The 23,698-nt window shown below is 48.2% G+C and overlaps 1 protein-coding gene across 20 annotated transcripts in view; it reads left to right on the top strand.

Annotated features, from left to right (window-relative positions):
- Nucleotides 1-23,698, top strand: part of LOC141976244 (butyrophilin subfamily 1 member A1-like) — a 79,618-nt gene that overhangs the window by 41,561 nt on the left and 14,359 nt on the right. For 12 of the 20 annotated variants that reach the window (XM_074937120.1, XM_074937123.1, XM_074937114.1 and 9 more), the window contains 6 exons: nt 6,729-6,794; nt 11,138-11,158; nt 11,974-11,994; nt 14,049-14,069; nt 20,964-20,984; nt 21,622-21,642. The exons of 1 other annotated variant lie outside the window; for it this stretch is intronic. In XM_074937120.1, the coding sequence (XP_074793221.1) occupies nt 6,729-6,794; nt 11,138-11,158; nt 11,974-11,994; nt 14,049-14,069; nt 20,964-20,984; nt 21,622-21,642 (171 nt within the window). Of the gene's footprint in view, nt 1-6,728; nt 6,795-11,137; nt 11,159-11,973; nt 11,995-13,381; nt 13,403-14,048; nt 14,070-20,963; nt 20,985-21,621; nt 21,643-23,698 lie in introns of all 20 variants that reach the window. 7 more of the 20 variants (XM_074937122.1, XM_074937115.1, XM_074937125.1 and 4 more) reach the window with 4 other exon arrangements.

The raw sequence follows: 23,698 nt of genomic DNA, 5'->3' as shown, positions 1-23,698 counted from the left end.
GCCTGTTTCATAGGACAAAACCAAGGGGAAAATGTGAACTTTACGATCACACATTTGAGGGTGTATCAGGTTGTGCTCTTGCCAGAGAATTATAATTACGTAATCAAGGGCCCAGTTCTTCTCCCAGTGAAATCAATGAGAAGATTTACATGAGAAGGAGCAGGATTAGGTCCTGATCAGATCATATCGTGAATATAATGAAAAGTGTTTGTGGTTTTTTTTTTCCAAATCAACCGAAGGAGGACAAAGGTAAGTTTTCTCAGATGGCTGCAGTTTGAAGGGGGAAGGGCTTGGCATTTTGCCAGTGAGGGACGTGTGGTTGGCAGGGTCCCTTCAACCGAGTGGGGGATCAGGACCTTTGCGCTTTTGCAGCAAGGGGGAGGAAGGTACATATTTGCCTTTGGGACTCGAGACAGTTTAGACATTTTTCACTGGCAGGTTGTGTCTCTGCTTGGTCGGGGTGAGGGTTTCAGAAGAGGACTTCTCAGACAAAAGATGTGTTTGTTAACCTAATTTGAAGCGAAAACAAAGACAAAAGGGGTGACACATTGAGAAGTGTCTGCCTTTGCAAAACAATGGCAGGAAGGCAAAGGTGGAGTTGCTTTGACTGAGAGCCAGTCGCACAAAGTGAACTGTAGCTTCCACGACACAAATTTCTATAACAACTGTAGGATAAATACCTTCTTTCTGCCAAGGAGAATAATTTCTACTGAAGGGTCAGAGCATCCCCTCTTATGGGAAACCTCTGCTGGGAGCTCCATGGCCTCTCCCAGGGATGTTTCCTTGGTATCCGGAGAGTTCTCACCTCACAAAGCGGGGAGTAAAGCAGCCACAGAGCCCAAGATTGATGGGAAATGAGACCTCATGCTCATGAGTCTTGGGCTTTGTATACAAGGATGCTCTTTTCCAGAGCAGTCTCCTGGCCTCCCTCGTCTCTGGCAGCTAGGTTCTAAGAGTGCTTTGTCCCTCTCCATGCCTGGGATCTCAAGGAGGAACTGTTCACCCCTTAAATCACAATCCCCACTGGTGGTCTCCCCTGGGCAGTGTGGTTCTGCAACTCACTCCCCTTCCCCAGGTCTGGGTCTGGGCCTATCACGCGGAAATGTTCGATAGTGGAAATAGGTGCCATGCCTTGAATGAAAACTTTTCAGCAAAGAGCCTTCGCCAGCGATTCGGTCCATGAGGCTAGTCACATGCCCACCCACCCCATATAGACTATTAAAAGAGAGATTAGAGCCCAACCTTTTTGAATGATTTTGGCAAGAACCTTCAGAGTCCCTCTGCTAAATAGCAAAAAGCTCAGTAGGACACAACCCAAGTCTCCTAATATGGGCATCAGCTATTAAAAGTGTCATGATGTTATTTCTGTAATGAATCATGTTCCATTTCCTGTTTCCATGTGCAGTCCTTTTCGTATGTACATTTTCTTTCATTCAATATTTGTTTTCTGGAGAGTTACATTTCTAGAGGACACTGAACAGCACTGGGGGTGTTCATTTGAAAATGCCAGAATAGAAAAGCAACTCTCCTCAGATCTAGCAAATATTCAGAGATGCTCTTGTGAAGCCAGGAAAAAGGGATCATGAAAGGCAGGAGAGAGCAGAGAATTTAAAAATAAATTCTTTCACTTTCCACTCTATGGGATTTGTGTATATTGACCAGACTATATCTAAGAGAAATTAGACACAGACTTACCTATTGTCTTCTCTAAGTTTCCTGAAAATGAAACAAATGTTCAGGGATAATGACTGAAACTTTCATTCATAGAATCATAGAATCATAGAATATCAGGGTTGGAAGGGACCTCAGGAGGTCATCTAGTCCAACCCCCTGCCCAAAGCAGGACCAATCCCCAATCAAATCATCCCAGCCAGGGCTTTGTCAAGCCTGACCTTAAAAACTTCTAAGGAAGGAGATTCTACCACCTCCCTAGGTAACGCATTCCAGTGTTTCACCACCCTCCTAGTGAAAAAGTTTTTCCTAATATCCAACCTAAACCTCCCCCACTGCAACTTGAGACCATTACTCCTTGTCCTGTCCTCTTCTACCACTGAGAATAGTCTAGAACCATCCTCTCTGGAACCACCTCTCAGGTAGTTGAAAGCAGCTATCAAATCCCCCCTCATTCTTCTCTTCTGCAGACTAAACAACCCCAGTTCCCTCAGCCTCTCCTCATAAGTCATGTGTTCCAGACCCCTAATCATTTTTGTTGCCCTTCGCTGGACTCTTTCCAATTTATCCACATCCTTCTTGTAGTGTGGGGCCCAAAACTGGACACAGTACTCCAGATGAGGCCTCACCAATGTCGAATAGAGGGGAACGATCACGTCCCTCGATCTGCTCGCTATGCCCCTACTTATACATCCCAAAATGCCATTGGCCTTCTTGGCAACAAGGGCACACTGCTGACTCATATCCAGCTTCTCGTCCACTGTCACCCCTAGGTCCTTTTCTGCAGAACTGCTGCCGAGCCATTCGGTCCCTAGCCTGTAGCTGTGCATTGGGTTCTTCCGTCCTAAGTGCAGGACCCTGCACTTATCCTTATTGAACCTCATCAGATTTCTTTTGGCCCAATCCTCCAATTTGTCTAGGTCCCTCTGTATCCTATCCCTGCCCTCCAGCGTATCTACCACTCCTCCCAGTTTAGTATCATCCGCAAATTTGCTGAGAGTGCAATCCACACCATCCTCCAGATCATTTATGAAGATATTGAACAAAACCGGCCCCAGGACCGACCCCTGGGGCACTCCACTTGACACCGGCTGCCAACTAGACATGGAGCCATTGATCACTACCCGTTGAGCCCGACAATCTAGCCAACTTTCTACCCACCTTATAGTGCATTCATCCAGCCCATACTTCTTTAACTTGCTGACAAGAATACTGTGGGAGACCATGTCAAAAGTTTTGCTAAAGTCAAGAAACAATACATCCACTGCTTTCCCTTCATCCACAGAACCAGTAATGTCATCATAGAAGGCGATTAGATTAGTCAGGCATGACCTACCCTTGGTGAATCCATGCTGACTGTTCCTGATCACTTTCCTCTCGTGTAGGTGCTTCAGGATTGATTCCTTGATTCCTTGATTCCTCCTTCCATTCTGTAGTGGGAGGTAGTTACCTGTGAAAGGTTAAAGATGTGTGGTATTGTCCTGTGTGTGCAATCAGAGGGGGTAGGAAGGGGAGCAATGTGCATTATCCCCACTTCCCCCACACCAGTCCCTCCAGCATTTGCAGTCGTATGGATCCCAGGACCAGCTAAAGGACTTTGTGACATCTGGGTGAAGGGTGACAGCACGATAATCAGCTGAAACCTCCTCTTTTGTGGGGGAGAAAAACTCAGTGTGGAGGGGTTTTGTTTGACTGAGGCTCACTGGAGCATGTAAGAGACACTCCTCCTGAAGGTCGAAACAACAGACTAGACTTCTACATAGAGTGCTTCCGCCGACGTGCACGGGCTGAAATTGTGGAAAAGCAGCATCACTTGCCCCATAATCTCAGCCGTGCAGAACACGACGCCATCCACAGCCTCAGAAAGAACTCTGACATCATAATCAAAAAGGCTGACAAAGGAGGTGCTGTCGGCATCATGAATAGGTCGGAATATGAACAAAAGGCTGCTAGGCAGCTCTCCGACACCACTTTCTACAAGCCATTACCCTCTGATCCCACTGAGGGTTACCAAAAGAAACTACACCATTTGCTCAAGAAACTCCCTGAAAAAGCACAAGAACAAATCTGCACAGACACACCCCTGGAACCCCGACCTGGGGTATTCTATCTGCTACCCAAGATCCATAAACATGGAAATCCTGGATGCCCCATCATCTCAGGCATTGGCACCCTGACAGCAGGATTGTCTGGCTATGTAGACTCCCTCCTCAGGCCCTACGCTACCAGCACTCCCAGCTATCTTCGAGACACCACTGACTTCCTGAGGAAACTACAATCCATCGATGATCTTCCTGAAAACACCATCCTGGCCACTATGGATGTAGAAGCCCTCTACACAAACATTCCACACAAAGATGGACTACAGGCCATCAGGAACAGTATCCCTGATAATGTCATGGCAAACCTGGTGGCTGAACTTTGTGACTTTGTCCTCACCCATAACTATTTCACATGTGGGGACAATATATACCTTCAAATCAGCAGCACTGCTATGGGTACTCGCATAGCCCCACAATATGCCAACATTTTTATGGCTGACTTAGAACAACGCTTCCTCAGCTCTTGTCCCCTAATGCCCCTACTCTATTCGCGCTACATTGATGACATCTTCATCATCTGGACCCATGGAAAAGAAGCCCTTGAGGAATTCCACCATGATTTCAACAATTTCCATCCCACCATCAACCTCAGCCTGGACCAGTCCACACAAGAGATCCACTTCCTGGACACTACAGTGCTAATAAGCGATGGTCACATAAACACCACCCTATACCAGAAATCTACTGACTGCTATCCCTACCTACATGCCTCCAGCTTTCATCCAGACCACACCACATGATTCATTGTCTACAGCCAAGCTCTATGATACAACCGCATTTGCTCCAACCCCTCAGACAGAGACAAACACCTACAAGATCTCTATCAAGCATTCTTACAACTACAATACCCACCTGTTGAAGTGAAGAAACAGATTGACAGAGCCAGAAGAGTACCCAGAAGTCACCTACTACAGGACAGGCCCAACAAAGAAAATAACAGAACGCCACTAGCCATCACCTTCAGCCCCCAACTAAAACCTCTCCAGCGCATCATCAAGGATCTACAACCTATCCTGAAGGACGACGCATCACTCTCACAGATCTTGGGAGACAGGCCAGTCCTTGCTTACAGACAGCCCCCCAGCTGAAGCAAATACTCACCAGCAACCACACACGACACAACAGAACCACTAACCCAGGAACCTATCCTTGCAACAAAGCCCGTTGCCAACTGTGTCCACATATCTATTCAGGGGATGCCATCATAGGGCCTAATCACATCAGCCACACTATCAGAGGCTCGTTCACCTGCACATCTACCAAAGTGATATATGCCATCATGTGCCAGCAATGCCCCTCTGCCATGTACATTGGGCAAACTGGACAGGCTCTACGTAAAAGAATAAATGGACACAAATCAGGTGTCAAGAATTCTAACATTCAAAAACCATTCCGAGAACACTTCAATCTCCTTGGTCACTCGATTACAGACCTAAAAGTTGCAATTCTTCAACAAAAAACTTCAAAAAAGACTCCAACGAGAGACTGCTGAATTGGAATTAATTTGCAAATGGATACAATTAACTTAGGCTTGAATAAAGACTGGGAGTGGATGGGTCATTACAAAGTAAAACTATTTCCCCATGTTTATTCCCCCCCTCACCCTCCACTGTTCCTCAGACGTTCTTGTCAACTGCTGGAAATGGCCCACCTTGATTATCACTACAAAAGGTTTTTCCCCCCACCCCCGCTCTCCTGCTGGTAATAGCTCACCTTAAGCGATCACTCTCGTTACAGTGTGTATGGTAACACCCATTGTTTCATGTTCTCTATGTATATAAATCTCCCCACTGTATTTTCCACTGAATGCATCCGATGAAGTGAGCTGTAGCTCAGGAAAGCTTATGCTCAAATAAATTTGTTAGTCTCTAAGGTGCCACAAGTACTCCTTTTCTTTCAGCAGGAAGAGGAGATCACCAACATGGCTAAAATTTATTCTATTGTAACCCTTCTGCCAGGTGGAGCCGGCAGCAGCCAGGGCTGGGTTCAATAGCTAGGGGTTCCTTTTCAACAATACAACACAAAACTGGCTTCAGCCCCCTGGGAAAATGGGAAAATGACAGCACCTGGGAAAATGACAGCACGAGGTGCCTCTGAGAGGCAATACTTCCCCATTCGCAAGCACAGAGTCTGAGTATAGGAAAGAAACTTTTAATGAAAGGGGGGAACTCACCCAACATTAATTGGGGAAAAGGCCAGAAGCAGAATTGATAAGGATAAAGCTGTGAGCGGGACACTCACCCCAGAGTGCGTGGGGCAGAGTCATCTGCCTCCTGCTCTTGAGTTCTACAACCAAAACTTCCCTTTCTGTGCCACTCTCTGCTCCTTCACCACACCCCACCCCATTCACAGTGATTGCCCTTGGTGAGGACCCAGGGTTCAGAGGTGCATCTCTGTGAGTTCACCTCCCATCCGGGGAAGAAGGCACCTTGCTTGCTCCGCCATCTGAGCACTTGCTCTGGCTGGCTGCCCCACCAGTCGCTGTTCCTCCCTAATGCCCTCCCTGCCAGCTGCTGTTTCTCCCCTGCTGGCTGCCCTCCCAGCCTCTATTCCTCCCCCACTTGTTCCACTTGCCGGTCACCTTCTGCCACCTGCCTCTCTGCTGTGACCTCTGCAGGTCAGTCTCTTCAGAGTCCACCCAACTCTTAGTGATTGTCAGCTCTTAGTGACTTTCAGCTCTTAGCAGGCTGGGTTGAGTGCTTAAAATAACAAAAGACTCTTAATGGAGCTGATTTCGCTCTGTCTTTGAATAGGGGGGAGGAACAGATAAAACCAGGCTGGGGACCCTTAGGCAGAGTCCACACCTCCTGGCAGGGACATCTGTTCATACCCCATCATTGTTCATACCCCATCAAAAGTCCATCATTGTTTAGGTCCAAAACTGTAACACTTAGAAATACCTCCCATGTCTGAGGCTACATGGTGGTGATAGTAACATGTTCTATTTTTCCGTAGGTGTCTTAATCTTTTTATTGCTGTCTATTGCTGGGATCACCATCCTTTTTCTTGGAAAATGGAACAGTAAGTGAACTTAATTTTCTTTTGTTTAATTTGCGTAAGGTGTAAATTTTTAATAGTGATGGTGATTAACCATTGGAACAATTTACCAAGGGTTGTGGTGGTGTTGCCAAACCTGGCAATTTCTAAATCAAGATTGGATGGTTTTTTCAAAAAGAACCTCTGCTTTAGGAATTATTTTGAGGCAGTTCTCTGGCCTGTGTTCTAGGGGTGATCAGACTAGGTGATCACAAAGGTCCATTTTGGCCTTGGAATGAAAGAAAAAATGGTCATATTGCATGTGAATGAGGTTAGTTTTGCTTGAAAGAAACCATGGAAAAGCTGATTGACAGCAGCAGAGAGAACCCAATGACGGTCACATTTACTGATAGCAAAAGTACTGGATCCAAACATTTGTCCACATGAACCTCACTGAAGGTGGCTAATTTATGATGTTCAAGATGTTTAAAATACAATTAGCGAATTTTAATATCCCCTAGCAATGAGTTCCATGGGTTGACGGTGTGTTGTGTGAAAAGTACTTCCTTTTGTTCATTTGTTTGTTTTAAAGCTATTAATTTAATCAAATAACCCCTAGTTCTTGTGTTATGCAAATGGGTAAATAATATTTCCCTTTTCTCTTCCTCCACAGCATTCATGATTTCATAGATCTCTGTCATATTCCCCCTTTGTCATCTCTTTTCCAAGCTGAAAAGTCCTAGTCTTTTAAATCTCTTCTCATATGGGAGCTGTTCCATACCCTTAATCATTTTTGTTGCCCTTCTCTGTACTTTTCCCAACTCTAACATACATTTTTTTAGATGGGGTGTCCAGAACCGCACACAGTATTCAAGGTGTGGGCATACTATGGATTTATATAGTGGCATTATGTTAGTTTCTGTCTTATTATAGATCTCTTTCCTAATGGTTCCTAACATTCTGTTCGCGTTTTTGACTGCTGATGCACATTGAGCGGATGTTTTCCGACAACTATCTGAGCTTTTGAGAATTTTACCTGAGTTACCCCTGAATAAGATTTCTGGATTTGGCCAAATATGAACTGAGGATGCTCGGTACCTCACAGAAGCAGGCAGTGACACACAGAGCCATCGACTTAAGCTACCTACCTAATCTAACTCTTTCTTTTTTGCAAAAATATTTTTTGCGCATTTTTTCTCCTCGTCTCTTCTTTCTCTGTGGTGTGGCTGGGAAAGCTAGCATTGCTCTGGAACGAGTGAGATCTGAGCCCTTCTTGTCTGCTTCAGAGGCAGCTACTTGGTCTTTTCACAGCTGCTAGGACCCTCATCTGCCGCTCTCACAAGTTCAACAAGTGTGGTTGACCATTTCATGGTTCATCTGGGAGCCCTCAAGAGAGATCTTGCTGTAAGGTAGACAAGTGTATTCTTTTACATCTTCTTTATATATCAAAAACCTCCTTAAAGTCGAGTTTCTTTGAGATTGTTTGCTTCTCCTTCTCAAGGAAAGAAAGAAGAGCATTCTGAAGAACGTAAGATTTACTATATACCCGTTAATCCATCAGCAAGGGGCACATTTCACCCAGTCACAAAGATAGAGAACACATGAAAATATGATTGGTTATTTAATGTGCCAAGATCCACTGTAGGGGAGTATAAAGTTTTAAATGTCTTTTGCTTCTCCAACATCAGTTAACTGGATAAAGGGTGTGATTGCTTCCATTGATTTCTGTGGGAATTAGATTGGGCTTTAGACTACCTTGACCTTCTGCCTGCCTTTCTTTCAGTGCTATGAACACTGAGCGCTAGGTTAGGTAAGAGGAGTGTGTTTCCATCTATTTCTAGTGAGTACAGTCATTCACTCATCATAAACCTATTGTACATCACAGCTCATATGGCAGTCATCTTTCTAGAGAAAGAGGATATGGACTTTCCGTTATAAAACTACTATTATCAGTTCCTCATAATGTAGGGAAACAACCACAGTTGGAGTTGCAAGTGCTCAGTTACTGCCTTTCCTCAAATGCAATGATTTTGTTTTTCTTCTGGAAAGTTTAAACAAAAACTTTTCTTCCATTTTTGATAAAAGTATGAATAATGGGAGTTTCTTCATTTTGCTCGGGCTCCCAGGTCCTTTAAAAGGGAGGGGTACCTCTGCATGATTGCAGCCTGGGTTCAGAATCAAACCTGTCTGTCACTGGCACCAGGGGAATTCCCCATCCCCTGCAGTCCCTGGCTCCCTGGCAATTTTGTTGTGGCACACAGGATTCAGAGACTCCTTCAGCCCTCCCTGCTGAAGAGACAGCTCTCTGAGGGAAATGCCAACATTGTATTTCATGTAGTCTCCTTCCCCCTGGCCCCCTGTTTGGCTTAAGCCTCCTCCCTGCTGCTTGCTAATCGGAGTGGCTTGTCTTCCCTCCTCGCATGCATTGGTTCCTGGGTTCTTTATTTCAGCGCCTGGTGCCTCTACCCAAGGTGATTCCTGTCTGTGCTTCGGACACCAGGGTGCTGTCTCTTGGGAAAATGACTAATGCTACTTATCTATTTACAAGAAATATAACCCAGCACATGAACAACACAATACACTAATACAAATCCCAACAAATGAAAGGCCACACTCAAAAATAACAGTATAACACAGGGAACTTAACTGGGGACAGGGAACAAAGCCTCTAGGGAAGCAACATAAGAACAGCCATACTGTGTCAGACCAATAATCCATCCAGCCCAGTATCCTGTCTTCTGACAGTGGCCAGTGCCTGATGCATCAGAGGGAATGAACAGAACAGCAATTTATCTAATGATCCATTCCCTGAAATCCAGTCCCAGCTTCTGATAGTCAGAAGCTTAGGGACACCCAGAGCACTGGCTTGCATCCCTGACCATCTTGGTTAATAACCACTGAAGGAGCTATTCTCCATGAGCTTATCTTATTCTTTTTTTTTTGGAACCCCATTATCTTTTTGGCCTTCACAACATCATTTGGCAACAAATTGCCCCTAATATACCCCTTCCGCCTCGGCCCCACTGCTGCCCAACATCTTTCCATTCCCACTCTGACTCTTCCTGCCCCATTACACCCCTCTCCTAAGAGCGCCCCACCCTCATTCTGCCTCTTCTTTCCCTCACTCCTCCCCCGCAGCGCCTCCTGCCCTCTGCAGAACAGCTAATCAGTGTCGGGAGGGAGGTGCTGGGTTAGAGGGGTGGAGCTGATTGGTGGGGCCTGCTGGTGAGTGCAACTTCTGTCTCAGAAAAGCTACCCTGTTCACTGGAGCTTACGCATGCCCTTCAGTAGGACAGTGTTCACTCAGCCCCAAAGCAGAGGACATGGGGATGATCTTAATTAGGGTTATATTAACTCTGTATTTGGCTCTGTTGTTGGAATACTGTTTGCAGTTCTGGTGGCCCCAACAGAAGAAAGAAGTTGTCAGACTGTAGAGGGTTCAGAGAAGAGCACCAGAATGATTAAAGGTTTAGATAACATGTGTTATAGTGATAGACTCAAAGAGCTCAACCTATTTAGCTGACGACAGAGAAGAGGTGACTTGATTACACTCTATATGTATTTAGATAGAGAACAGATGTGTGATAATGGGCGGAGGGCAACAAAAATGATTAGGGGACTGGAACACATGACCTATGAGGAGAGGCTGAGGGAACTGGGGATGTTTAGATAGAGAACAAAAGTGTGATAATGGGCGGAGGGCAACAAAAATGATTAGGGGACTGGAACACATGACTTATGAGGAGAGGCTGAGGGAACTCGGGATGTTTAGTCTTCAGAAGAGAAGAATGAGGGGGGATTTGATAGCTGCTTTCAACTACCTGAAAGGGGGTTCCAAAGTGGATGGCTCTAGACTGTTCTCAGTGGTAGCAGATGACAGAACAAGGAGTAATGGTCTCAAGTTGCAGTGGGGGAGGTTTAGGTTGGATATTAGCAAAAACTTTTTCACTATGAGGGTGGTGAAACACTGGAATGCGTTACCTAGGGAGGTGGTGGAATCTCCTTCCCTAGAAGTTTTTAAGGTCAGGCTTGACAAAGCCCTGGCTGGGATGATTGAGTCGGGGATTGGTCCTGCTTTGAGCAGGGGGTTGGACTAGATGACCTCCTGAGGTCCCTTCCAAACCTGATATTCTATGATTCTATGATTCTTTAGTCTAGCAGAGAATGGTCTAGCAAAATCCAATGGCTGGAAATTGAAATTAGGAAAGTCAGACTAGAAATAAGGCTTAAATTTTTAAGAATGAGGGTGATCAGGTGTTCTAATAATTTACAAGGGGTTGCGGTGTATCCTCCATCTCTGGAAATTTTTCAAATCAAGATTGTAGTTACGTTTGTTCTTGGCATTATTATTACTATTGTTATCTTTAAATATATTTTTTCTTTTTTAGGAGACTTGGAAAAGAGAAAAAGTAAGTCTGTGACCTATTTCTTCAGTGTGTTCTACTGCTGTGTAGGAGTCTTCTAGAATGAAAAGAAAAATCATTGATTTTTTTAGACCTCACCCCACTTTCCTGTTTTTGATAGAGCAGATTACTTGACTAATTTTGACAATAACATATATGAGCACTTGCTGGTTCTGAGCAGTGCTTCTTATACATTGCTGAAATTTAAATAGAGTCCCCCACTACTTGTTTGTATTCTCCAAGAACCATAACACTCTTGCTGAGACAAAGTACAAAAGACAATTTACACGTTGAAAGGACTCTGCATTGAAACTGCAAATGGAATCAGCTCATGATGTAAATGGTGTTACTGCTTCTTTCATAGCAGAACCCATATTAGCAGAGGAGCATAATATGTCAGATTCACCTTTTGCGAATTAGTTGTGGCCATGAAGTTTTTTCTTAAATTGATCAAATCAAGAATATAATCTTCTTTATATACTACGTAGAATCTCAGGGTTGGAAGGGACCTCAGGAGGTCATCTAGGCCAACCCCCTTCTCAAAGCAGGACCAATCTCCAATTTTTGCCCAAGATGGCCCCCTCAAGGATTGAACTCACAACCCTGGGTTTAGCAGGCCAATGCGCAAACCACTGAGCTATCCAACCCCCAAATGTAGTGGGATAGGAATGCGGCTAGCCTATGGATCGAGTAGCTAGCTGACTATTCATGGCTAATATTCATTCTAATCAACAAAGAAAGGATCTCATTCACCTTCTTCAATTCATAAGTCAATGGACAAACCCTGAACTGTTTTCTTCTTCTCCCATTTTTTTTTGCAGAGGAACTCCAGAAGCAAATGGGTGAGTTTGCCTACTTTACTCAATACTTACAGTCCACTGACCAAACTTCGTGTGCCCTGTATTGGTTCCAACAATTTCAGCTGCAGAAGGGATGCTCTCATTGCATGCCCCATGGATCTGGGAAGTGGAGGGTCTGTGTAGATTATTCTGGAATCGTGGTATGTCATCGACCTGAGACCTCACCAGCACTTTGCAAAGAAAGTCAGAGGGGTCGGGGTTCAAGGGAAGTCAGGCAGGAGAGGAAAAACATCCACGTGCTACAGGAACTGAACATATCCACTGAATGGAAAAGCTCTGGATGGGGAGTGTGGCAGGACCGAGTTGCTAGTGCTGTGCCTGACCTTGTATTAGCTGAGGCCATGCGGGCACTCCAGCTTGTACATCAGGGATGGAGGGAGAAATGTCTTCCCCTTAGAGCTTCCCCCAAACTGGGAACCCACATCCTGTGCAGAGCACCCAGTGTCGGCTCATTGACAATCCCCCTGGAAAGGAAGTGCTGATAGTCACACAGGGATGTTTGCTAGAGCAGGAAATAGACCCTACATATCCTGTCTTCTGGTCCGGTGTATTCACGATGAGAGCAAGGTGTTGGCAGAAACTTTCCATGGGAATGTATCTATTTCAGACGGAAAAAAACTTATTGGATGAAAAAAAGAACAAGAAAGAAGCAAAAGCATCTCCGTAGAGTCAAAAGTTTCTATTTCCTCCATATTAAAATGGACTGTTCTGATTTTTCACTTCAAAATGAAGGAGACGTTGTTAAGGTTCGATTCAGTCACCCAGTCATGTGGGGGCAGTGTAGGCAGAGGTGCCAACTTTTTGATTTCATTGATGCTGCGTGACCACCTCTCTGTCCCTTGCCCCTCCCCTACTATACCCCTTCCCTCAAGGCCCCACCCCTGCCCCATCTCTTCCCTCTCCCACTCCTCTTCTCCCTGCCCTATTGCAACCCCTCTTCCAAGAGCGGCAGACCTTCATTCCGCCTCTTCCTTCCCCCACTCCTCCCACCCAGCACCTCCTGTCCCCTGCAGAAGAGGTGATCAGTGGCAGGCAGGAATTGCTGCGATGGAAGAGGAAGTACCCTTTCTCTGGAGCTCATAGAAGCCCTTCAGTAGGAAAGTGTTCACTGGGCCCTAGGCCAGAGACCACGATGGTGATCTTAATGAGGACTATAGAGATAATATTAGCTCTGTATTTGGCTCTGTTGCTGGAATAGTTTGTGCAGTTCTGGAGTCCCCAACTGAAGAAAGGCGTTCTCAAACTGGAGAGGGTTAAGAGAAGAGCACCTGAATGATTAAAAGTTTAGGTAACGTGTTACCTTTGTTCTTGGCTTTATTATTACAAAGGCTGCTATTGTTATATTTAAACATATTTTTTCTTTTTTACGAGACTTGGAAAAGAGAAAAAATAAGTCTGTGATCTGTTTCTTCAGTGTGCTCTACTGTTGTGTAGGAGTCTTTTAGGATGAAAAGAAAAATCATTGATTTTTTAGACCTCACCCCACTTTCCTGTTTTTGATAGAGTAGATTACTAGGCTAATTTTGTCAATAACATATATGAGCACTGGCTTGTTCTGAGCAGTGTTGCTCATATATTGCTGAAATTGAAATAGACCCACCCACTACTTGTTTGTATTCTCCAAGAACCATAACACTCTTGCTGAGACAGAGTACGAAAGGCAATTTACACGTTGAAAGGACTCTGCATTGAAACAGCAAATGGAATGCAGCTCATGATGTAAAAGGTGTTACTGCTCCTTTCATAGCAGAACCCATATTAGCAGAGTAGCGTAGTGTGTCATATTCACCTTTTGCTAATTAGTTGTCGCCATGAAGTTTTTTCTTCAATTGATCAAAGCAAGAATATAATCTTCTCTATCTACTACGTAGCGGGATAGGAATGGGACTAGCCTACGGATTGAAGAGGTTGCTCACTATGCATGGCCAATATTCATGCTAATCAACAAAGAAAGGATCTCATTCACCCTCTTCAATTCATAAGTCAATGGACATTCACTGAACTGTTTTCTTCTTCTCCCCATTTTTCTTTTGCAGAGGAACTCCAGGAGCAAATGGGTGAGTTTGCCTACTTTACTCAATACTTACCGTCCACTGACCAAACTTCATGTGTCCTGTATTGGTTCCAAAAATTTCAACTGCAGAAGGGATGCTATCGTTGCATGCCCTGTGCATCAGGGAAGTGGAGGGTCTGTGTAGATTACTCTGGAATTGTGGTATGTCATCAAGCTGAGACCTCACCAGCACTTTGCAAAGAAAGTCAGAGGGGTCGGGGTTCAAGGGCAGTTGGGCATGAGAGAGAAAACATCTACATGCTACAGGAACTGAACATATCCACTGAATGGAAAAGTTCTGGATGGGGAGTGTGGCAGGACCGAGTTGCTAGTGCTGTGCCTGATCTTGTAGTAGCTGAAGCCATGCGGACACTCCACCCAGTTGAGGCCTGAGGTACCTCCCGGATTGCAAACGTAAGGTAGGGTAGTAGGGTGTCCCAATCCTTCCCATCCCGAGTTACCTTATCATTGCTTTGAGGGTTCGGTTAACCCTTTCTACCAGCCCATGGGTCTGCGGATGATAGGCTGAAGTTCTCAGGGTAAGTATATGGAGTAATGTAGAGAGGTCCTTCATTAGCTTTGACATAAATGGGGTACCTTGGTCTGTTAATATCTCCTTTGGTAGCCCCACTCGGGCAAAGATCCCCATCAACTCTTTAGCTATCGTTTTAGAGGCCGTGTTCCCCAGGGGTACGGCTTCTGGGTAGCGAGTAGCATAATCCAAAATGACAAGTATATATTGGTGGCCCGGGCTGCCTTCTCCAGGGGTCCCACTAGGTCCATGGCTATTTGCACGAAGGGGACCTCTATGATGGGAAGGGGTACCAAAGGTGCCCTCAAGTGGGGACAGGGACTGTGCATCTGACACTCTGGGCAGGACGCACAGTACCTCTGCACTTCTTCATGTACTCCGGGCCAGAAGAATCGTCGCAGGACCCGTGCCAGGGTCTTCTCTACCACCAAATGCCCCCCCAAAAGATGACTATGGGCCGACTTAATACAGCATTCTGGTGTTTTTGAGGTACTAGGATCTGCTGTACCTTCTGCCCCTGTACTGGTGCAACCCGGTATAAGAGATTCTTCTTCATTATGAAGTAGGGTCCTGGTCCCTGGTTTTTCCCTTCCATGGGGACCCCATCTATTTCAGTCACCTCCTTCCTAATGTTGTCGTACCTTGGGTCTTCAGGCTGGTCCTGTCCAAAATTTCCTCTCCTGGGGCTAATCTGCCTGAGATGTAGGGAGCCAGTCTCTGTTGCCTCTGCTGGTTCAGAGGCGTTAGGGTGTGGGTCTGACTCGGGTGCTTCTCCCTCCTGGGTGGCATCCTTTTCAACTGCTCGGGTCCGCCTACCTACGAGAGCAACCCTCTGGCTTTGGGCCAGTATTCGTGTTCCCAAGGCCTTAGCTGCCCTTCTTTCCCGTTTCGTCTTTCTACGCTGTCTGGGAGTGGAGAACAAATGTGGGGATATTTCAGAGCAGGTTGGAGGTTGACAGTCTACTGTGGATGCCTCACTACTTCCAGGGCTTCCCCCTTTCTCTAATTCCCCTACCGGGAGTAAGTCTTCAAACCCTGGGAAGTCCCTCCCTATGAGCACCGGGTATGGGAGTTTAGGGACTACACCTGCTGCTACCTCAGTAGTGTTCCCCTGAATCTCGATTTTTACTGCGATGGTGGGGTAATAACCAACTGTCCCATGGACGCATGTTATCCCCATACGCTTAGCCCACAGCAGCTGACTACACTTCACGAGCTTGCCCGAGACAAGCTGTGACGATGTGACGCAGCAGGGAGGGGGGAGTGTTGACCTGGGAATGTGCCCTGGGGACGGGAGACCTGAGAGCCTGTCACCTGAGCCAGGAGGGGGAGGGGGAGGTGACACCTCTGCCCAGGAATGTGGATGGAGGCTGCAGCAGGGAACCTGCTCAGTTTGTCCCTGAGCCCGGGGCACTGGGCCCGTACGTGGCCTCTCTGGCCACAGTGATAGCAGCTCAGGTCACGTTGGTCCCCTCGAACGGGTCGGAGGGGCCCGACACCAGGCGTTCCCCTTTGGAGGGGGTTCTCCCTATTTCCCCGCTGGGAGGCCCCATGGTGACTCTCTCTCTGCATCGGGGGGGGCCTGTTCTTTTGGGACTCCTCCCGGCTACCCCCTGACCGACTGTTCACAAACTCGTCGGCCAGCTGCCCTGCATGCTGGGGGTTCGCGAGCTTTTTGTCCACCAGCCACAGCCTCAGGTCGGAAGGGCACTGTTCATACAGGTGCTCCAGTACAAACAGGTCAAGCAGGTCCTCTTTAGTTTGGGCCCCCGCTGTCCACTTGCGGGCATATCCCTGCATCCTGTTGACCAGTTGTAGGTAGGTGACCTCAGGCGTTTTACGCTGACTCCGGAACCTTCTCCGGTACATCTCGGGGGTCAGCCCAAACTCACGGAGCAGGGCCTGTTTGAACAGTTCATAGTCCCCTGCCTCTGCCCCTGTCATCCGGCTGTAGACCTCCACGGCTTTGGGGTCCAGTAAGGGGGTGAGGAACTGGAGCCTGTCTGCAGGGTCAACCCTGTGCAGCTCGCAGGCATTCTCAAAGGCCGTCAGGAAGCTATCTATGTCCTCCCCCTCCTTCCGCTGGGCCAGGAAGCACTTATCAAAGCTCCTTGCAGTCTTGGGTCCCCCCTCACTCACCGCAGCCGGGGCCCCACTGCTCCTCAGCCTGGCCAGCTCCAGTTCATGCTGTCTTTGTTTCTCCTTCTCCTGCTGCTCATGTTGACGTTCCCTCTCCTTCTCCTCCTGCTCATGTTGACGTTGTTTCTCCTCATGTTGACGTTGTTTTTCATGATCCTCCAGCTCCCTCATTTTCCTCTCCCTCTCCCATTCCAGCCGCATCCGCTCCAGGGATGGGGAGCTCCGCTGGGAGGATCCCCTGCTGGCTGCTGGGGTCAGGGGGCCCTCGGTATTCGCTGGACTTCCCACAACCCCTCCCCCAGGCATAGGTAGGAAGGGTCTCGGGGTGTCCTGGGCAGCAGTCTGACCCCTCCCAGCCTGGTCAGGCCCCAGGGCCCACGCTGCGTCCGCCGGGCGGCTTCCCTCAGGGACAGGGATCGGGTCATCCAAGCGATCCCTCTCCTCCAGCTGGGCAATCAGCTGTTCCTTGGTGGACCTCCCGACGCGCAGCCCCCTCTGCCTGCACAGCTCCACCAGGTCGCTCTTAAGGCGTTTAGCGTACATCTCCCGGCTGGCCACTCGCAGGCCGGGCAGCTGTCCACGGTTTCCAGGAAAAGCCCCTAGTGTGCCAGTCCTTCTTGAGGTCACCACCTCTTTGCCAGGGTCGAGCTGCAGACTCCTCCGCCCCTGGGACCGCTCGCTGCAATCCCCCGGGGGACCCTGTTACTGCAAAAGTCCTTCTCTCTGGTCACACACTCCCAGGGGTTAACCGCCCCCTGAAACCGTCTCTCTCTGAATCTTCAGCACGCCTGGTCCCCGTCAATCCCCCTTCGTTTTACTGTTCCCCAGTCACTTACTGCAGGAAGCGCCGTTCACGGGGTGCAGTAGATCCCACCGCTGCCACCAGTTGTCACGGAGTGTGGGGGAGTCCAGGCCCTGCACCCCTCTTCCTGGGATTCACTGAGACTCTCAGCCAGCCAGTAAAACAGAAGGTTTATTGGACAACAGGAACACAGTCCAAAACAGAGCTTGTGGGTACACCCAGGACCCCTCAGTGAAGTCCTTCTGGGGGAGCAGGGAGCTTAGACCCCAGCCCTGGGGTTCCCTGTGTTCCTCCACCCAGCCCCCAACTGAAACTAAACCCACCGAGCAGGTTCCCTGCTGCAGCCTCCATCCACATTCCTGGGCAGAGGTGTCACCTCCCCCTCCCCCTCCTGGCTCAGGTGACAGGCTCTCAGGTCTCCCGTCCCCAGGGCACATTCCCAGGTCAACACTCCCCCCTCCCTGCTGCGTCACATCGTCACACAAGCGTGATAGCACTCCCCGAATCAACCAGTGCTGTGGTCTCTACCCCATTTAGCTTCACTGGTCTGGTGTACATATGTAGGGTTAGTGAGACCCCCACAAGGTGGATTAGGAAGCATGGGTCGGCCCAGTTCCCCAGGTTACACTGCATAGGCTCCTTGGCATTGGGACACTGTGCAGCTATGTGTCCCCACTCCCCGCAGGCATAACATCTGTATGGAGCCCTAGGTGTTCCCCGATCTCTTGGTTTGGGCAGTCTAACATCACGATCCTCTTTCCCCTCAGTGCTCCGACTCTTTGTGGCTTCTGGTGGGTCTTCAGCCCCTCTCTTTTTCCCCCTGGGCTCTCCTGGTGGCCCAGTCACCTGAGCTCTAGGGCTTGGTGCTGCTAGTTTAACCCGGTGTGCTTCTTCCTTAACTGGTCGGGTCAGCTCCCTCGCCGTCCTTCGCCTTTCTACCAGCGCGAGAACCTCGTCGTAGGTGGAGGGTTCGTTCTGGCTTACCCAGGCGCGAAGGGCTGGCGGTAGTCGTCTCATGTACCAGTCAATGACCAGAACCTCTAGTATCTCCTCCGGACTCCGGGACTCAGTTCGTAACCACTTTCGTGCGAGATGGATGCGGTCATATAATTGGGACCGTGGGGTTTTGTTTTCCTGGTACCTCCACTCATGATATCGCTGGGCTCGCACTGCGGTCGTTACCCCAGATCCGCCAGGATCTCTGCTTTCTGCTGGGGATAGTCTGCCGCAGCCTCTTCAGGCAAATCATAGGAGGCCTTCTTGGCCTCCCCGCAGAGGAATGGAGTGAGGATGCCAGACCACTGTTCTCGGGGCCAAGCCTCCCGCAGGGCTGTCCTCTCAAAGGCCAGGAGGTATGCCTCTACATCATCCTCCCGCGTCATTTTCTGCAGCCAATTGCTGGCCCGCATGATCTTCGTCCCATCATGGCCGCAGTTCAGCTCTGTAAGGGCTTTTACCTGGTTTACCAGTTCCTGCAACATAGCCCGGTCTTGAGCAGCCTGGTCCACCAGCAGGCGATTAGTCTCTTGCTGCAGCCTCACTGCCTCCTGTTGGGCGGCTGCCTGGACACGGGGAGCCTCCTGCTGGGCAGCCGTGGCTTGTATCAGTGCCCGCACTACGTCCTCCATTGTGGTGAGGAAAAAAAAACCCCTCCCTGTTTTTTTTCCCAAACACCCTCCTTCTTCCGCCGCGCTGTGCACACCAGATCCCACTTCAGACACCAGTTGTGAGAAAGTTCCTCCTCTACCTTGGTGGGTCTTGCGCTTATTGGCGGATTTGTTCGCTTTAGAGCTTCACGGCAGTCCTCAGTTTGGCCGTTTTTGTGACCCCACAGTCCAGGTCAACTCCTCCTGTGTCTGACCAGGAGTTGGGAGGATTTGGGGGGAACCCGGGCCCGCCCTCTACTCCGGGTTCCAGCCCAGGGCCCTGTGGAATGCAGCTGTCTAGAGTGCCTCCTGGAACAGCTGTGCGACAGCTACAACTCATAGAATCATAGAATCATAGAATCATAGAATATTAGGGTTGGAAGGGACCCCAGAAGGTCATCTAGTCCAACCCCCTGCTCGAAGCAGGACCAATTCCCAGTTAAATCATCCCAGCCAGGGCTTTGTCAAGCCTGACCTTAAAAACCTCTAAGGAAGGAGATTCTACCACCTCCCTAGGTAACGCATTCCAGTGTTTCACCACCCTCTTAGTGAAAAAGTTTTTCCTAATATCTAATCTAAACCTCCCCCATTGCAACTTGAGACCATTACTCCTCGTTCTGTCATCTGCTACCATTGAGAACAGTCTAGAGCCATCCTCTTTGGAACCCCCTTTCAGGTAGTTGAAAGCAGCTATCAAATCCCCCCTCATTCTTCTCTTCTGCAGACTAAACAATCCCAGCTCCCTCAGTCTCTCCTCATAAGTCATGTGCTCTAGACCCCTAATCATTTTTGTTGCCCTCGCTGGACTCTCTCCAATTTATCCACATCCTTCTTGTAGTGTGGGGCCCAAAACTGGACACAGTACTCCAGATGAGGCCTCACCAGTGTCGAATAGAGGGGAACGATCACATCCCTCGATCTGCTCGCTATGCCCCTACTTATACATCCCAAAATGCCATTGGCCTTCTTGGCAACAAGGGCACACTGCTGACTCATATCCAGCTTCTCGTCCACTGTCACCCCTAGGTCCTTTTCCGCAGAACTGCTGCCTAGCCATTCGGTCCCTAGTCTGTAGCGGTGCTGGGTACTCCCTGGGTACTTCCCCATGGGCTCCTCCCAACACCTTCTTTATCCTCACCATAGGACCTTCCTCCTGGTGTCTGATAATGCTTTACTCCTCAGTCCTCCAACAGTATGTGTTCTCACTCTCAGCTCCTAGCGCCTCTTGCTCCCAGCTCCTTGCACGCACCACCAACTGAAGTGAGCTCCTTTTTAAACCCAGGTGCCCTGATTAGCCTGCCTTTATTGATTCTAGCAGCTTCTTGATTGGCTGCAGGTGTTCTAATCAGCCTGTCTGTCTTAATTGTCTCCAGAAGGTTCCCTATGGTTCTGGAAACTTCCCTGTTCCCTGAGCCAGGGAAAAGGGACCTACTTAAGCTGGGGCTATTATATCTGCCTTCTATTACTCTCCTGTAGCCATCTGGCCTGACCCTGTCACAATAGATAGAGAACAAATATGTGATAATGGGCTCTTTAGTCTAGCAGAGAATGTCGAGCAAAATCCAATGGCTGGAAATTGAAATTAGGAAAGACAGACTAGAAATAAGGGGTAAATTTTTAAGAGTGAGGTGATTAGGCATTGGAATAATTTCCAAGGGGTTGCGGTGGATCCTCCATTACTGGAAATTTTTCAGATCAAGATTGTAGTTGCGTTTGTTCTTGGCCTTATTATTACAAAGGCTGCTATTGTTAACTTTAAATATATTTTTTCTTTTTTAGGAGACTTGGAAAAGAGAAAAAGTAAGTCTGTGACCTGTTTCTTCCGTGTGCTCTACTGTTGTGTAGGAGTCTTTTAGGATGAAAAGAAAAATCATTGATTTTTTAGACCTCACCCCACTTTCCTGTTTTTGATAGAGTAGATTACTAGGCTAATTTTGTCAGTAACATATATGAGCACTGGCTTGTTCTGAGCAGTGCTGCTCATACATTGCTGAAATTGAAATAGACCCACCCACTACTTGTTTGTATTCTCCAAGAACCAGAACACTCTTGCTGAGACAGAGTACGAAAGGCAATTTACACGTTGAAAGGACTCTGCATTGAAACAGCAAATGGAATCAGCTCATGATGTAACTGCTCCTTTCATAGCAGAACCCATATTAGCAGAGGAGCGTAATGTGTCATATTCACCTTTTGCTAATTAGTTGTCACCATGAAGTTTTTTCTTCAATTGATCAAAGCAAGAATATAATCTTCTCTATCTACTACGTAGCGGGATAGCAATGGGACTAGCCTACGGATTGAAGAGCTTGCTCACTATGCATGGCCAATATTCATGCTAATCAACAAAGAAAGGATCTCATTCACCCTCTTCAATTCATAAGTCAATGGACATTCACTGAACTGTTTTCTTCTTCTCCCAATTTTTCTTTTGCAGAGGAATTCCAGGAGCAAATGGGTGAGTTTGCCTACTTTACTCAATACTTACAGTCCACTGACCAAACTTTGTGTGCCCTGTATTGGTTCCAAAAATTTCAACTGCAGAAGGGATGCTATCGTTGCATGCCCTGTGCATCAGGGAAGTGGAGGGTCTGTGTAGATTACTCTGGAATTGTGGTATGTCATCAAGCTGAGACCTCACCAGCACTTTGCAAAGAAAGTCAGAGGGGTTGGGGTTCAAGGGAAGTTGGGCATGTGAGAAAAAACATGCACGTGCTACAGGAACTGAACATATGCACTGAATGGAAAAGCTCTGGATGGGGAGTGTGGCAGGACCGAGTTGCTAGTGCTGTGCCTGATCTTGTAGTAGCTGAAGCCATGCGGACACTCCACCCAGTTGAGGCCTGAGGTACCTCCCGGATTGCAAACATAAGGTAGGGTAGTAGGGTGTCCCAATCCTTCCCATCCCGAGTTACCTTATCATTGCTTTGAGGGTTCGGTTAACCCCTTCTACCAGCCCATGGGTCTGCGGATGATAGGCTGAAGTTCTCAGGGTAAGTATATGGAGTAATGTAGAGAGGTCCTTCATTAGCTTCGACATAAATGGGGTACCTTGATCTGTTAATATCTCCTTTGGTAGCCCCACTCGGGCAAAGATCCCCACCAACTCTTTAGCTATCGTTTTAGAGGCCGTGTTTCCCAGGGGTACGGCTTCCGGGTAGCGAGTAGCATAATCCAAAATGACAGGTATACATTGGTGACCCGGGCTGCTTTCTCCAGGGTCCCACTAGGTCCATGGCTATTTGCACGAAGGGGACCTCTATGATGGGAAGGGGTACCAAAGGTGCCCTCAAGTGGGGACGGGAACTGTGCAGCTGACACTCTGGGCAGGACGCACAGTACCTCCGCACTTCTTCATGTACTCCGGGCCAGAAGAATCGTCGCAGGACCCGTGCCAGGGTCTTCTCTACCACCAAATGCCCCCCCAAAAGATGACTATGGGCCAGACTTAATACAGCATTCTGGTGTTTTTGAGGTACTAGGATCTGCTGTACCTTCTGCCCCTGTACTGGTGCAACCCGGTATAAGAGATTCTTCTTCATTATGAAGTAGGGTCCTGGTCCCTGGGTTTTCCCTTCCATGGGGACCCCATCTATTTCGGTCACCTCCTTCCTAATGTTGTCGTACCTTGGGTCTTCAGGCTGGTCCTGTCGAAAATTTCCTCTCCCGGGGCTAATCTGCCTGAGATGTAGGGAGCCAGTCTCTGTTGCCTCTGCTGGTTCAGAGGCGTTAGGGTGTGGGTCCGACTCGGGTGCTTCTCCCTCCTGGGTGGCATCCTTTTCAACTGCTTGGGTCTGCCTACCTACGAGAGCAACCCTCTGGCTTTGGGCCAGTATTCGTGTTCCCAAGGCCTTAGCTGCCCTTCTTTCCCGTTTCGTCTTTCTACGCTGTCTGGGAGTGGAGAACAAATCTGGGGATATTTCAGAGAAGGTTGGAGGTTGACAGTCTACTGTGGATGCCTCACTACTTCCAGGGCTTCCCCCTTTCTCCAGTTCCCCTACCGGGAGTAAGTCTTCAAACCCTGGGAAGTCCCTCCCTATGAGCACCGGGTATGGGAGTTTAGGGACTACACCTGCTGCTACCTCAGTAGTGTTCCCCTGAATCTCGATTTTTACTGGGATGGTGGGGTAATAACCAACTGTCCCATGGATGCATGTTATCCCCATACGCTTAGCCCACAGCAGCTGACTACACTTCATGAGCTTCCCCGAGACAAGCGTGATAGCACTCCCCGAATCAACCAGTGCTGTGGTCTCTACCCCATTTAGCTTCACTGGTCTGGTGTACCTATGTAGGGTTAGTGAGACCCCCACAAGGTGGATTAGGAAGTATGGGTCGGCCCAGTTCCCCAGATTACACTGCATAGGCTCCTTGGCATTGGGACACTGTGCAGCTATGTGTCCCCACTCCCCGCAGGCATAACATCTGTATGGAGCCCTAGGTGTTCCCCGATCTCTTGGTTTGGGCAGTCTAACATCACGATCCTCTTTCCCCTCAGTGCTCCGACTCTTTGT

This window comes from Natator depressus, chromosome 23 (genome assembly GCF_965152275.1).
Source record: "Natator depressus isolate rNatDep1 chromosome 23, rNatDep2.hap1, whole genome shotgun sequence".
NCBI lineage: Eukaryota > Metazoa > Chordata > Testudines > Cheloniidae > Natator > Natator depressus.
This window is presented reverse-complemented; position numbering and strand designations above follow the sequence as displayed.